Source organism: Schistocerca cancellata, chromosome 1, assembly GCF_023864275.1.
Source record: "Schistocerca cancellata isolate TAMUIC-IGC-003103 chromosome 1, iqSchCanc2.1, whole genome shotgun sequence".
In the NCBI taxonomy this organism is placed as follows: Eukaryota; Metazoa; Arthropoda; class Insecta; order Orthoptera; family Acrididae; genus Schistocerca; species Schistocerca cancellata.
The window spans coordinates 72,783,760-72,799,197 of NC_064626.1; the positions used below are offsets into that span (position 1 = coordinate 72,783,760).

The 15,438-nt window shown below is 40.3% G+C and overlaps 1 protein-coding gene across 1 annotated transcript in view; it reads left to right on the forward strand.

Annotated features, from left to right (window-relative positions):
• LOC126165227 (protein MTO1 homolog, mitochondrial) overlaps positions 1–15,438 on the forward strand; it is a 98,973-nt gene that overhangs the window by 48,651 nt on the left and 34,884 nt on the right. Inside the window, exon 6 of the mRNA XM_049920302.1 lies at positions 2,649–2,761. Coding sequence (XP_049776259.1) covers positions 2,649–2,761 — 113 coding nt within the window. The remainder of the gene's footprint in view (positions 1–2,648; positions 2,762–15,438) is intronic.

The window sequence follows — 15,438 nt, forward strand, 5'->3', positions numbered from 1 at the left end:
TTCAACGCATTTGTTTTTGTTGATGAGATTGCCATTTGGGGAGGGATGGAAATGGAGGTTCAGAGGAGACTAGATTACTGGAACACAAAATTAAAAAAAAATTCAAGTTAACTGTGAGTAGGAACAAGACAGTGGCAATGAAGATGAGCAGGACACCCACACCATGTCACATCATACTGGAGGGGGAGAAGGTTGAATGTGTGAAAAACTTCAATTATCTGGGTAGCATCATATCACATGATGAAGTTCCAAACTAGAAGCCTTAAACAGAATAACAAAAGGATCTAGCTTCTTCCACCAAGTACAAAATCTAATCAAGGACAAGGAAGTCCTTCAAAGAGCCAAACAGACCATGTATAAAACTTTTCTCCTGCCAATCATAATGTATAGTCTAGAGGCCTGTGCCATAAATAAGAGAGAAGAAAATCAAATATAAGCATGTGAAATGAAGTTCCTTAGGTCAGCTCTACATAAAACTAGAAGAGGCAGGGTCAAGAATGATTATGTAAGGAGAGACCTGCAAGTGACATTTACTACAGAGAAGAGGATGAGTGCTTTGAGATTGAAGTGGTTCGGTCGTGTGAAGTGAATGTGCCTGACTCGAACTCCACACTAGTATTTGGAGATGGAGGTATCAGGAAGAAGACCAGTTGGGTGGCTTACAAAGAGATGGACAGACCAGGTTAAGAAAGATCTCAAGAGGAGAGGAGTAACACGGGATGTAATGGAGAGGGAAAAGCTATACCAGGACAGAAACAAAGGGAGGCATATCGTTCATAAAGTTCCTACTCGACTCACTGGAAGGGAATCCTGATGATGATGAAGTAAAAAGTGAAGCACTCACAAAACATGCCAGATATCACTGTAATTCCATACTCGTACACGCTGTCAGTGGATATGTAAATGATTAGAGTTGCAGTTCTCTCATTTACTTCTGCACCTACTGTCTGGAACAAGTAATGGACTCCTTGTAACTTTTTGTGTCATTCCACACCTCTGACCAGATAGTAGCAGCAGTGAAAGTAGGGAATTACCATCCCGTGTGTAGGCTTCCATTAATGCCGCAACACAAGTGACTGCATTGGGGCCGGTGCCGTGACCAGGAAGCATGAACTGCAGATGCATTGTGGTCGGTGGTGAATTGCAGTTCTGCACTACACCAGATGACCATCATAAGCGAGCATGGCAGTGACCTGGGTAGAGGTCTCATTCTTCCAGTGTTTTGGAGAGAGACAGTGATGTTACTCCTGCTAAATTGGTGTGGGCGCAATTGGGTTGACTTCTGCTCAGAGCTGGTAGTGATTGAAAGAACTCTGATGGCACAGTGATACATCATGGACATCCCGCTTCCTCATGTATTACCTTTCATGTGACAGTATCATGGTGCCCTTTTCCACAGGACAATGCTTTTCCACACGTGGCACGTCTGAGTCGACTGTCTGTGTGTTGTTGAGATACCCACATGACCAGCAAGATCACCGTATTTGTCCCCTACAGAACATGCGTGGAACCAGCTCGGTCAGCAACTCTGTCCCATTGTCAGTATCCAGAATATCAATGACCAGTTAGAACAGTTGTGCACCAGCTTACATTGCTGCCAAACCAAGTCAGAGCAAATGTCCAGTCCAGAGATGGCTGCAATGTGATACTGATAAGTGGGCTCATACTGCCAAGTTCTTTGCAAAATTTGACTTGGTTTTGTAACCACTGAAATAAAATAACATGACCTTCTCAACCTGTAAAGTTTCATGTGGTTTCCTGCTCCCCATGTGAGTGCTTAACATTTTTCTCAGAAAGTGTAAATGGATTTGTGTGTGTATATTTACATTTATCAGTTACATCTACACCTACGTACATACTCGGCAAGCCACCCTAGGGTGCTTGGCGGAGGGTGCGTTGTGTTACTATAGTCATTTCCCTTTCTGTTCCACTCGCAAATGGAGTGAGGGAAAAATGACAGTTTGTATGCCTCCATATGAGGCTTAACTTCTCTTTATCTTCATGGTCCTTACGTTGGTGGCACTATGACCATTTTGCAGTCAGCTTCAAAGGTCAGTTCTCTAAATGCCTAAATATTTAATTGCCCTTACTGTGTCAAGTAGCACACTACTAATGCTGTATTTGAACATTATGGTATTGTTTTTCCTACTCCTTTGCATTAACTTACATTTTTCTAAATTTAGAGCTAACTGCACTCTAGCACACCAACTAGAAATTTTGAGTCATAATTCTTGTCTAGCGGTTGTGATGGTTTTCTTCACCATTACTGTTAGCATGTGAGCATTGGTCAACAATGCAAAGCAAGAACAAGATGTTATAGTATCTTTAAAGAAGCTAAACTTCTGTTGTTGTAGCCAGTTGTATTAAAACATTAAATGTGGAATTTCTGTGGCATATGACATTGCTGTAAATTATTGAAAGCTCTGTAATCTTACATTAAAACAAATTATACATAAGATAAAAGCTTAAAGAATCATGATATAGCAGACAATAAATACTTTAGTGTGTACCAAAATTAAATTTCTCGTTAGACAGGATTACTGAAAGTTTACATTGTATTAAAAGTGAATTGTAGTTTTGTTTTTAAAGGCTGTTTCATTTCATTCTTGAGTCAGCAGATACTTCAGGTTCTCTTCTGATGTACTTAGGAACACCACCTCGTCTTGATGGAAGAACCATTGATTTCTCTGTCTGTGTGAAGCAACCTGGTGACAATCCACCAATGCCATTTTCTTTTATGAATGAATCAGTGTGGATAAAGGTAATTATCACATTAATTTGTATTTGGTGTAAGTAAAGAATGTTTATTATAAGAAAAAGATTTCTTTTACTTGAAAAGTGCATAAGTAATACTTGAATCAAGAGGAGCTGTTACATAGTAGCTGTATTGACAAAAGAAGTGATCTGAGAATATTTTAGATTCGCTATTCTTAACCGCAAGAGAGGGATGTGATACATGAGAAGCACACAGAATAGAATTGTGGAGAGAAGTTGAGGTGCAGCACTAGAACATCACAGCTCTCTCTCTCTCTCTCTCTCTCTCTCTCTGTGTGTGTGTGTGTGTGTGTGTGTGTGTGTGTGTGTGTGTGTGTTTGTGGGTGTGCGCGCGCGCGGTTTTGGCATTACTAAACATTTCACCTTTTGAAGATAATCACAGGCCATCAATTCTGTTGCACAATTTATTTCTGTGTAACCCCCTCCGCCTACGATTCTGATATAGTATGTTTGGTATATTTCCTTCTTACTTTTCTGGAATACCTCTTTGCTCCATGCTGTTCTTCTCACACTACTCATAAAGCTGTCAGCTAATCTTGCATGTTAATGTACTTCTTTGTCACTTCTTCCATTTTTTACATTATACTTGGACCTGTAATTGAAACTTTTCATGTCTACCATCTGCACCCCTGCCTGTATCCAGTTCACACTTCTTTGCATTAAATTTTAGGCTATACTGTTGCACAGCTTCTTCCCAAATGTCTAATTGCTTCTGTACTTCCTTCTTGCTGTTCCCCCACACCATCAAATCGTCAGCAAGTGATATTGTTGTCATTGTGTCTCCTATTTTTCTTTCCACTTGGGTAATTATGAACATAGTCATAGAGTTTTAATTATAACCTAAAAAAATGAGGTTAAGTTATTAATTTTTGGTGTTGTCCCTTCAACGCTGTGTCATGTACTTCAGTACTTGTATTCATATTTATGGGTTTTCTGCTTCTTTTCTTGCCTTCATGTTTTGATGTCCTTTTCTAACAGCCAGTGGACTCTTTCCTTACTAATTGGTTTGTTGAACAGTGTCTATCAAAGAAGAATGAAACCATGTGACTGGCTCAAATTAATGTTTGTATCATGCCCCGAAAAGTCCATTGCATAGTGTTGCAATGATTGCAGAATAATCAGTTCAATGCATCATGCCCTCAAGCTATTCCTTAAAATACTGCATTTCAGAATATACAGTAAATGTAAGGGGTGGATTGGAGACTCTTGGTTTGGACTGAGGGAGCGGTTTCAGCATGCTGAAGACATTACTCAGTCTTTAGGCATTGATTCAACAGTTTTGTGATGTTTATGCTTGTTTTATTGATTATGAAAAAGTTTTTGACATTGTTAAACATGAAAAATTAATACATGTCTTAGGTGAGAAGAACTGTATGTATGTGCCATCCAACTGATTGGACGTCTGTTCTGGAACCAAAGGGATAGCGTGTGTGTTGTTGGTCAGCTGTCAGAAGTAGTGTTGATTATGAAAGGAGTTCGCCATTACTTTTCAAAATCTCTTCCGAAAAGATTTTTCTGAGTTGCTGTTCGTAGAAAGTATTAAGGAGTGGTGGTTAATTTGAGTTATAATCGATAACATCAGATGTGCTGATGACATTGTCTTATTTGCAAGTAGGTTGGAAGAATTGCAAGAACTACGAAACACTATTACTGAAGAGAACAATGCCATGGAATTATGTTTAAACATCAAGAACACAAAATGGATAATTATCAGCAGAAACTGAAATGAAATTTGAACCACTCTTGCACTCAGTAATGATAAGATAGAAAGGATTCCACCATATAAATATATGGAGCCTCAAATCAACAATAATTGGGACTTATCTCAAAAAAATTTCTGTGGAATTGAACAGGGCTGAAGTTCTTCCCAGAAAATTAAGGAAGTTCTTGCTAGCTCTGACGTAAGTATTACACTTCTCACTCAACTTCTTCAGTGCTACTTGTTCAGTATCCTACTCTATGGAGTGGAGTCATGGGCACTTACTGCATAATTAGAAAAGAAACTGGAGGAATTTGAAATGTGGGCATATCAAAGAATGTTGTGATACTGTGGAGAAATAAAGTCGCAGATATGGCAGTACTGCAGCATATAAACAAAGATTTAGTGAACCTCATTACCATCGAGAGAATAAGCCTGAAATACTTGCGCAATATAATGCCCGACAACAATTAATAGAAGCTGTTGCAACTAATATTTCAAGGAAAGATTGATGGCAGACATGGTCCAGGGCATAGGAGATCGTGCTGGTTAAAGAAATTAAGCCAGTGGTTTGTGATTGCTATTCAGTAAAGCCATGGACAAACAACAGATGACGCTGTAATTCTTCATGCTTTCTCGGAGATCTTTCTAGAGCTTGGTCACTCGATGAACTACAATGACACCAAAATTGTCACATAGACCCCTAGATATTGCGATAGTGTCATAAAAGAGTCCATCGAGATCACGGAAAATCTCGTAAACTGTGACACTGGATACCAACTCTGCATGGACTGGCGTCTGGCTCTTGAACTTCTGAAAATGCAACACAAAACACATAGAGATTTCAGGAGTGGGGAACAAGAATGCAGCCACAAGACAGAGCACCAGACACTACAGATTTGTCCTAACGACCATGACTCTAGAGGATGTCCAAGCCAGGAACACCAACGATCAGAGGGAACCATTGGAGTCGCGTCTGGCAGCCGCAGATCGGAGATGGAACACTCAATGCGGCACGAGCCGATTACGGAGTGCCCACCAAGAGACACAAGTGGAAACCGAAGAACCAGCAGTGAAACAGAACACCAGACATTACACATCAGTTTTGAAAAACCTCAGATGATGACCATTGCCCCAGAGGACGGCCGCATCGAGCCGGGCTGGTGTTCCCACTAGCGATCAGAGGGGACCATGGGAGCTGACCTTGGTGGGCGCAGACCACTAATGAAACACTCTATGCAACGTGGACCAGTTACGAAGCGCCCAGCAAGAACAGAAGTGGAGACCAAGGAAACAGCTAGGATACAGAGCACCAGTCACTATAGATGATGACCGCAACCCCAGAGAGCAGCTAAGCCGGGCGCAGACAGCAGTCGGAACACCAGCTACTAGAGAGGACCATGAGAGCTACATCTGGCGGGCGCGGATCGCGTAGGGAACACCTGATGCAGTGCGGACCGACTAGGGAGTGCCCAACACCTTACAGGCATAAATACTGAACCCGATCTGTCCAAGGACGTTTCTCGGGTAGCACCTGAAGAAAACAGCGAGTTACACCGTCGAAATATAGTGCGAGAACGATGCGAACATCCGGCAGAAGTCCCATTTTTTCAAAACGTCAACAGATGATGCTACTGATCACCAGTGTTCTTGAAGGACAAGGCATTTAAGGGAGAATAAAATAGTCACTGTGGCCTATCATGGTATCAGCTCGATATATCCACTGTTTCTCATCATTTCATTATCTACTAACATACTGACATTTTGGACCAATCACTGATATACCATGTCACCTGATGATTTCTCTCTTATCGAATTATGAGTTTCCAACCTTCTATCCTTTCTTTTTGCAAGAGTCCATTGTGTATCTCCTTCCCAGCCATTTATTTCAAGTACTGTACATTTTCTTATCCGTCTCTCTCTACACCACCATGTGATTTCATGCCTCCTATTGCCACAGTGTTTTGCTCAGTCATCTGCTTCTGCAATAATCTTCAAACTCCTCTTTTTCCTCTCATGTACTCTAGATCAGGAAAAGGGGGTGGAGGGTGCTATAGCAAGAACAAACATGATTTATGGAATGTGGTATTTTATGGAGTAGCACATAAGATACAGGTTGTACATAGCACAGAGCGTGTTGACTGGACAACAGTAATACAGGGTACATAATAGGCCAAGCAGTCGTTTGCAATTGCTTAAATAATGCTGTTTTTTTGGCAGCTCACCAGCGTACGCCAATGGGCCGACCCAAGTGAGCTTTATAAATGGACCTGTGAACTGTGTGGACATGCAATCTCTGAAATTTTGCACATCATGAGGGACGTGGTGGTACACTTGTAATATCCTCTCTGTTTTCCTCTTCAGTGGTAATTTGGTCTTCACTATTCTCTCATTTATTCCAGTTACTTCCTTTTTCAGTCCATCTCTCATAGCTATACATCAGTGAATCAAAATGTACCCTAAAGGAACCACAGGATGTAAATAGGAATGAATCATATGCTGTTGTTCCTGTTGTGGTCATCAGTCTAAGGCTGCTTTGCTGCAGCTCTCCACACTACTCTATACTGTACAAGCCTCTTCATCTCCAGATAACTGTTGCCTGCCACAGCCATTTGAATCTACCTACTGTATTCATCTCTTGGTCCCCCTGAAAAATTTTTACCTCCCACACCTCTATCCTACACTAAATTGATGAATCCTTGATGTCTCAGAATGTGTCCTATCAACTGGTCCCTTTGTTTAGTCAAGTAATGCTGCGCATTTCTTTCCTCACCAATTCTTAGTTAGGTTGTTAGTTAGATGATCTACTCACATAATGTTCTGTATTCTTCTTAACATCAAATTTCAAAAGCTTCTATTCTCATCTTGTCTGAACTGTTTATCATCCACTTTTCATTCCCTTTCAAGGCTACATTCAAGACAAATGTCTTCAGAAATACTTTGTAATAGTTAAATATGTGTTCAGTCTTAAGACATTTATGTTTTTGGCAATTGCTTTTCCTCCCACTGCCAGTCTACATTTGATGTCCTTTCTGCTTTGCACATCATCAGTTATTTTACTGTCCATCTACTACTTTTAGTGTCTGACTTCTTAATCTTTTTCACTCAGCATTGCCTGATTTAATTTGAAAATATTCTGTTACTCGTATTTTGCTTTTGCTAGTGTTCAGCTTACATCATCCTTTCAAGACACAGTCCATTCCATTCAACTGCTCTTCTGGGTCATTTCCTGTCTCCAACAGAATCACAATGTCATTGGCAAAAACCTTAAAGCTTTTATTTCTTCTTCTTGAATGTTAATTCCTTCTCCAGACTTTACTGCTTGCTCAGTTTACAGGTTGAATAATGTCTGGGATAGACAAATCCTCTTTCTCACCTCTTCTCAAACTCTGCTTCCCTTTCATGCATCTGGTTTCTGTACAAATTTTATATAACCTTTTGCTCTCTGCACTTAATCCTTGCTACCTTCCGAATTTCAAAGTGTGTATTCCAGTCACCTTTGACAAAAGCTTTCTTAAAGCTTACGAAAGGTATAAATGTGGGTTTTCACTAATTTGATCTATCTTCTAAGATAAGTAATAAGGTCAGTATTGCCTTATGTGTTCTAACATTTCTCCAGAATTCAAACTGATCATATATGAATTTGGCTTCACTCAGTTTTTTCATTTTTCTGTAAATAATTTGTGTCAGTGTTTCACAACTATTACTTATTAAACTGATTGGTAATATTCACACCTGTCATCATCTTCTTTTCTTTGGTACTGAAATTATTACATTCCTCTTGAAGTCTGAGGGTACCATTTTTACTCAAATCTAAGCCACACCTGTAAAATGAGACTCGAAATCAAGGAAAAGAATTTTCCCGAATCTAAGCCGCACCTGAAATTTGAGACTCGAAATTCAAGGGGAGAGAAAAGTTTTAGGCTGCACCTCCAAATCAAAACAAAGTTGGTCCATTGTAATAGGAGACACAATTTAGGTCGAATGAATGATGGTACAGCTACAGTAGTTTGGTTCGAGTCGTAAGCTTAGCAGTTAAGCTTTACCAGGTAGCCATTGCTATGCATCAGGCACTCTGTCTGTATTTATATGGGTACCCTTCCTTTTTCACGTGCTTCATCTGGTTTGAATTGATTGCTTATTTTTCTTTGATCTGATAAGTGCCGTTCTCCTTGTTATAGGTGTTTACGTCACTCTAAGCTGAAAATGCCTTACTGTACTGTGTCATGCATTGTTTGTCACATTCTGATAATGAGTGTTTACGGCCTGTCGCCGCTCACGGTATGGCTTGCTTTTGTGCACGCTACCGCCGCTTACAATTTAAAAAAAAAGAGAGAGGAATCGTCTCATTAGTGAAACAATGGCAAGAGAATGCTATTTGTTGTTACTTACACTGCTGCTTTCTTTGATAATGATTAACAAGAACCAAATAATAGACTGTGTATGATAGAAGATGTTCTGAACGAGAGTATAGCGAAAATTTTTCTCCATTTCAAAATCTTTGCAGATGCCTCTTTAGTACATTACATTCTGCACAGAAATTAGAGGCATCTTAGATTTTAAAAAGTAGTCAATTGCCATGCTTCATTTCTGACTGTATCACTATTAGGCATAAGAATAATACAAATATGAACATGACATGATATGTATATTCTTCCGCGTTTGCTGTTGTCTCACTCCAGTTTCGTAGTTTATTCTTCGGTAGACAGGATTTAAATGAGATAGCAGCAAACACCCCCCCCCCCCCATGAACCATGGACCTTGCTGTTGGTGGGGAGGCTTGCATGCCTCAGCGATATAGATAGCCGTACCGTAGGTGCAACCACAACGGAAGGGTATGTGTTGAGAGGCCAGACAAATGTGTGGTTCCTGAAGAGGGGCAGCAGCCTTTTCAGTAGTTGCAGGGGCAACAGTCTGGGTGATTGACTGGTCTGGCCTTGTAACACTAACCAAAACGGCCTTGCTGTGCTGGTACTGCAAATGGCTGAAAGCAAGGGGAAACTACAGCCGTAATTTTTCCCGAGGGCATGCAGCTTTACTGTAAGGTTAAATGATGATGGCGTCCTCTTGGGTAAAATATTCCGGAGCTAAAATAGTTCCCCATTTTGATCTCCGGGCGGGGACTACTCAAGAGGACGTCGTTATCAGGAGAAAGAAAACTGGCATCCTACGGATCGGAGTGTGGAATGTCATATCCCTTAATCGGTCAGGTAGGTTAGAAAATTTAAAAGGGAAATGGGTGGGTTAAATTTAGATATAGTGGGAATTAGTGAAGTTCGCTGGCAGGAGGAACAAGACTTTTGGTCAGGTGAATGCAGGGTTATAAATACAAAATCAAATAGGAGTAATGCAGGAGTAGGTTTAATAATGAATAAAAAAATAGGAGTGCGGGTAAGCTACTACAAACAGCATAGTGAATGCATTATTGTGGACAAGATAGACATGAAGCCCACGCCTACTACAGTACTACAAGTTTATATGCCAACTAGCTTCGCAGATGATGAAGAAATTGATGAAATGTATGATGAGATAAAAGAAATTATTCAGGTAGTGAAGGGAAATGAAAATTTAATAGTCATGGGTGACTGGAATTCGACAGTAGGAAAAGGAAGAGAAGAAAACGTAGTAGGTGAATATGGATTGGGGGTAAGAAATGAAAGAGGAAGCTGCCTGGTAGAATTTTGCACAGAGCACAACTTAATCATAGCTAACACTTGGTTCGGAATCATAAAAGAAGGCTGTATACAGGGAAGAAGCCTGGAGATACTGACAGGTTTCAGATAGATTATATAATGGTAAGACAGAGATTTAGGAACCAGGTTTTAAATTGTAAGACATTTCCAGGGGCAGATGTGGACTCTGACCACAATCTATTGGTTATGAACTGTAGATTAAAACTGAAGAAACTGCAAAAAGGTGGGAATTTAAGGAGACGGGACCTGGATAAACTGACTAAACCAGAGGTTGTACAGAGTTTCAGGGAGAGCATAAGGGAACAATTGACAGGAATGAGGGAAAGAAATACAGTAGAACAAGAATGGGTAGCTCTGAGGGATGAAGTAGTGAAGGCAGCAGAGGATCAAGTAGGTAAAAAGACGAGGGCTAGTAGAAATCCTTGGGTAACAGAAGAAATATTGAATTTAATTGATGAAAGGAGAAAATACAAAAATGCAGTAAATGAAGTAGGCAAAAAGGAATACAAACGTCTCAAAAATGAAATCGACAGGAAGTGCAAAGTGGCTAAGCGGGGATGGCTGAAGGACAAATGTAAGGATGTAGAGGCTTATCTCACTAGGGGTAAGATAGATACTGCCTACAGGAAAATTAAAGATACCCTTGGAGAAAAGAGAACCACTTGTATGAATATCAAGAGCTCAGATGGAAACTCAGTTCTAAGCAAAGAAGGGAAAGCAGAAAGGTGGAAGGAGTATATAGAGGGTCTATACAAGGGCGATGTACTTGAGGACAATATTGTGGAAATGGAAGAGGATGTAGATCAAGATGAAATGGGAGATATGATACTGCGTGAAGAGTTTGACAGAGCACTGAAAGACCTGAGTCGAAACAAGGCCCCGGAAGTAGACAACGTTCCATTGGAACTACTGACAGCCTTGGGAGAGCCAGTCCTGACACACCTCTACCATCTGGTGAGCAAGTTGAATGAGACAGGCAAAATACCCTCAGACTTCAAGAAGAATATAATAATTCCAATCCCAAAGAAAGCAGGAGTTGACAGATGTGAAAATTACCGAACTATCAGTTTAATAAGTCACGGCTGCAAAATACTAACGCGAATTCCTTACAGACGAATGGAAGAACTAGTAGAAGCCGACCTCGGGGAAGATCAGTTTGGCTTCTGCAGAAATATTGGAACACGTGAGGCAATATTGACCCTACGACTTATCTTAGAAGATAGATTAAGGAAAGGCAAACCCACGTTTCTAGCATTTGGAGACTTAGAGAAAGCTTTTGACAATGTTGACTGGAATACTCTCTTTCAAATTCTGAAGGTGGCAGGGGTAAAATACAGAGAGCGAAAGGCTATTTATAATTTGTACAGAAACCAGATGGCAGTTATAAGAATCGAGGGGCATGAAAAGGAAGCAGTGGTTGGCAAGGGAGTGAGACAGGGTTGTAGCCTCTCCACGATGTTATTCAATCTGTATATTGAGCAAGCAGTGAAGGAAACAAAAGAAAAATTTGGAGTAGGTATTAAAATCCATGGAGAAGAAATAAAAACTTTGAGGTTCGCCGATGACTTTGTAATTCTGTCAGAGACAGCAAAGGACTTGGAAGAGCACTTGAACAGAATGGACAGTGTCTTGAAAGGAGTATATAAGATGAACATCAACAAAAGCAAAACGAGGATAATGGAATGTAGTCGAATTAAGTCGGGTGATGCTGAGGGAATTAAATTAGGAAATGAGACACTTACAGTAGTAAAGGAGTTTTGCTATTTGGGGAGCAAAATAACTGATGATGGTCGAAGTAGAGAGGATATAAAATGTAGACTGGCAATGGCAAGGAAAGTGTTTCTGAAGAAGAGAAATTTGTTAACATCGAGTATAGATTTAAGTGTCAGAAAGTCATTCCTGAAAGTATTTGTATGGAGTGTAGCCATGTATGGAAGTGAAACATGGACGATAAATAGTTTGGACAAGAAGAGACTAGAAGCTTTCGAAATGTGGTGCTGAAGATTAGATGGGTAGACCACATAACTAATGAGTAGGTATTGAATAGGATTGGGGAGAGGAGAAGTTTGTGGCACAACTTGACTAGAAGAAGGGATCGGTTGGTAGGAAATGTCCTGAGGCATGAAGGGATCACAAATTCAGTATTGGAGGGCAGCGTAGAGGGTAAAAATCATAGAGGGAGACCAAGAGATGAATACACTAAGCAGATTGCGAAGAATGTAGGTTGCAGTAGGTACTGGGAGATGAAGAAGCTTGCACAGCATAGAGTAGCATGGAGAGCTGCATCAAACCAGTCTCAGGACTGAAGACCACAACAACTACTACAACAGCAGCAGCTAACACGAAAGAATACATGGTAAAATGTTTATGTTCATGTTATTCTTATGGTGAAGAGAATACTGCATGTGATTCACAATTCGTAAAAGTTCCTAGTAGCAACCATCTCTTCTCACAGGTAGGAAAAAATTCAGAACGTACAGTTGGCCATATTGACAAACATCCCAAACAGTCTTGCCAGTTGTATTTTCGTAGTACAATAAAATTGCTGCAACATTCGAAGATGAACAATGTGGAATTTGTATTTACTTCGTTGGATAATGTATGAAAATGCTGCGGTCGAAACTCGGGGCAGAGAAAAAAGCTCGTCTTCCACCTTTTTTTTTTTTTCTGATGCAGAGGTTTTGGCACTAGTGTTTATCTTTGTGCCTGCAAAGCATGCCTGTGTAGTGCTGCATATATTCGACAGCAGAGTTAGTTGCGGTGGCATTTACCAACATTTTTCAGAACTTGATGCTAAGCCACAGGTGGTTTTTTGGATTACATAAACTGGAAAAAAAGTGCGGCTTGGATTCCAGTAAATACAGTATTTCCCATGTCACGTATATCTTGCACACCAGGTGGAATAGTTTTGTTATAGCTGGCTTTCCCAAAGATATCAACAGTTGTGAGGGAATATCATCTACTCCAGAGACCTTGTTTCAGCTCACATCTTACAGTGCTCTGCTGCAAATTTCTTCTCGCGTTATATCGCCTATCTCATCTTCATCTACTTCCTCTTCCCTATAATATTGCCTTCAAGTTCTTTTCCCTTCTTTGCTTTCTTGATTTCCATCTGAGCCCTTGATATTCATATGGCTGCATCTCTTTTCTCCAAAGGTCTCTTTAATTTTCTGGAAGTAGTATCCATCTTGCACTAGCTATACAAACTTCTGTTGACTTACATTTGTCCTCTAGCCATTCCTGGTTAGCCATTTTGCACTTCCTGTACTGCTTCATTTCCTGCATTTTTGTACACTGATGGAAAAAATCCCAACATCAAGAAATAATTAACATAGAGCAATGAAATTTTGGGAATACATTTGCCTAGGTAACATATTTAAGTCATTAACATAACAGGATCACAGGTTAATGTAAGCATGAGAAAAGTGATTGCAATTGTGAACTGATGATACATCAACAACTGGATTAACATCCAAATGTGTGTCTACTGTGTCATACAGGTCCCAGATGTCAATTTGTGGACTGGAGTTCCATGCTTGTTGCAGTTGGTCAGTCAATACAGGGATGGTTGCGGAAGTTGTTGTCCAGTGATGTCCCATACACATGCAATTATAGACAGGCAACGTGTTGACACTCTGTAGAACATGTTGGGTTACAATAGCGGAATGTAGGTGAATGTTATCCTGTTGGAAAACACCCCCTGGAATGCTGTTTATGAATGGCAGCACAACAGGGTGAATCACCAGGCTGACAAACAAATTTGCAGTCGGGTTGCATGGAACAACCATGAGAGTGCTGCTGCCATCACTCGAAATCACACCTCAGACTAGGGGTAGGTCCAGTGTGTCTGGGCCGCAGATAGGTTGGTTGCAGATGTTCACCTGGCCTCTTTCTAACCAACATACAGCCATCACTGGCACTAAGGCAGAACTGGCTTCCATCAGAAAACACAACAGACCTCCACTCCAACCTCCAGTGAGCTCTTGCTTGACACTACTGAAGTTGCAAATATTAGTGGTTTGGCGTCAGTGGAATGCACGCTACAGGGCATCTGGCTCAAAGCTATCCTTGAAGTAATTGATTTTTACCAGCTCAGTGTGTCACTGTGGTGCTGACTGCTGCTCAGATTGCTGCTCCAGATGCAGTATGATGTGCTATAGCCATACGTTGAACAGACAACTTTCCCTCTCGGTAGTGCCACATGGCCATCCAGCATCTGCCCTTCCCATTCCCTCCTCTGACCACTGGTGCCAGCAATCATCTACAGTGGCTACATTATGCCAAGTCTTTCTGAAAGGTCATGGAACGAACATTGGGCTTCTCATAGCTGTAGTACAGTATCATCTTCAAAGTCAGTGAGTTGTTAATAATGGAGTCATCATTGTCTTAAAGGCATTCTTGACTAACATCAACTCACCAAGTCCAATATCAAAGGTCACTAATGCTCACAGCCATCATAGTGGATATTTAAAACAAACCTAATTTGCATCCTCATAGTGGCACTACTAGCGCAACTCGTATGTGACTGGTGTGAAATTTAAATAGAGATCATCTTTCTAACATAAGAACATGACTAACAATTTTAATTTATCTCACATAACTCCTCCTTGGTTTTGTGATTTTTTTCCATCAATGCAGTTAAATTCAGTATATCCTGTGATATCCAAGGATTTATACTAGGCCTTGTCGTTTTACCTAATAGATTGTCTACTACCTTCTTTATTTTATCTTACAAAGCCATTCATAATTTAATCATTGCTAACACATGGTTTAAGAATCATGAAAGAGGGTTGTATATGTGGAAGAGACCTGTAGATACTAGACACTGGAAGGTTTGAGATTGAGATTGATTTTAGAATCTAAGAAAGAGATTTTCCAGTCATGTTTTAAACTGTAAGACATTTTCAGGGGCTTGGACTATAATTTATTGGTAGCTGTAGATTAAAACTGAAGAATATACAGAAAAGTAGAAAATTAAGGAGATGAGATCTAGATAATTTGGAAGAACTAGAGCTTATTGAGAATTTCAGAGGAAGCATTAGGCAACAATTGAGTGAAACAGGGGAAAGGAATACAGTAGAAGATGAGTGGGTGGTTTGGAAAGACAAAGTAGTGAAGGCAGCACATGAATCATACAGAAAGGCAAAAAGGTACTAGAATGATAGGGGTAGCAGGAAGTGCTGGAAAAAAGTAGATACTTATGGAGATACTGAGAAACTGCAGATTGTAAATAGAAAAGGGAAGGAAAAAAAGACTGGGGAGAAATGGCAA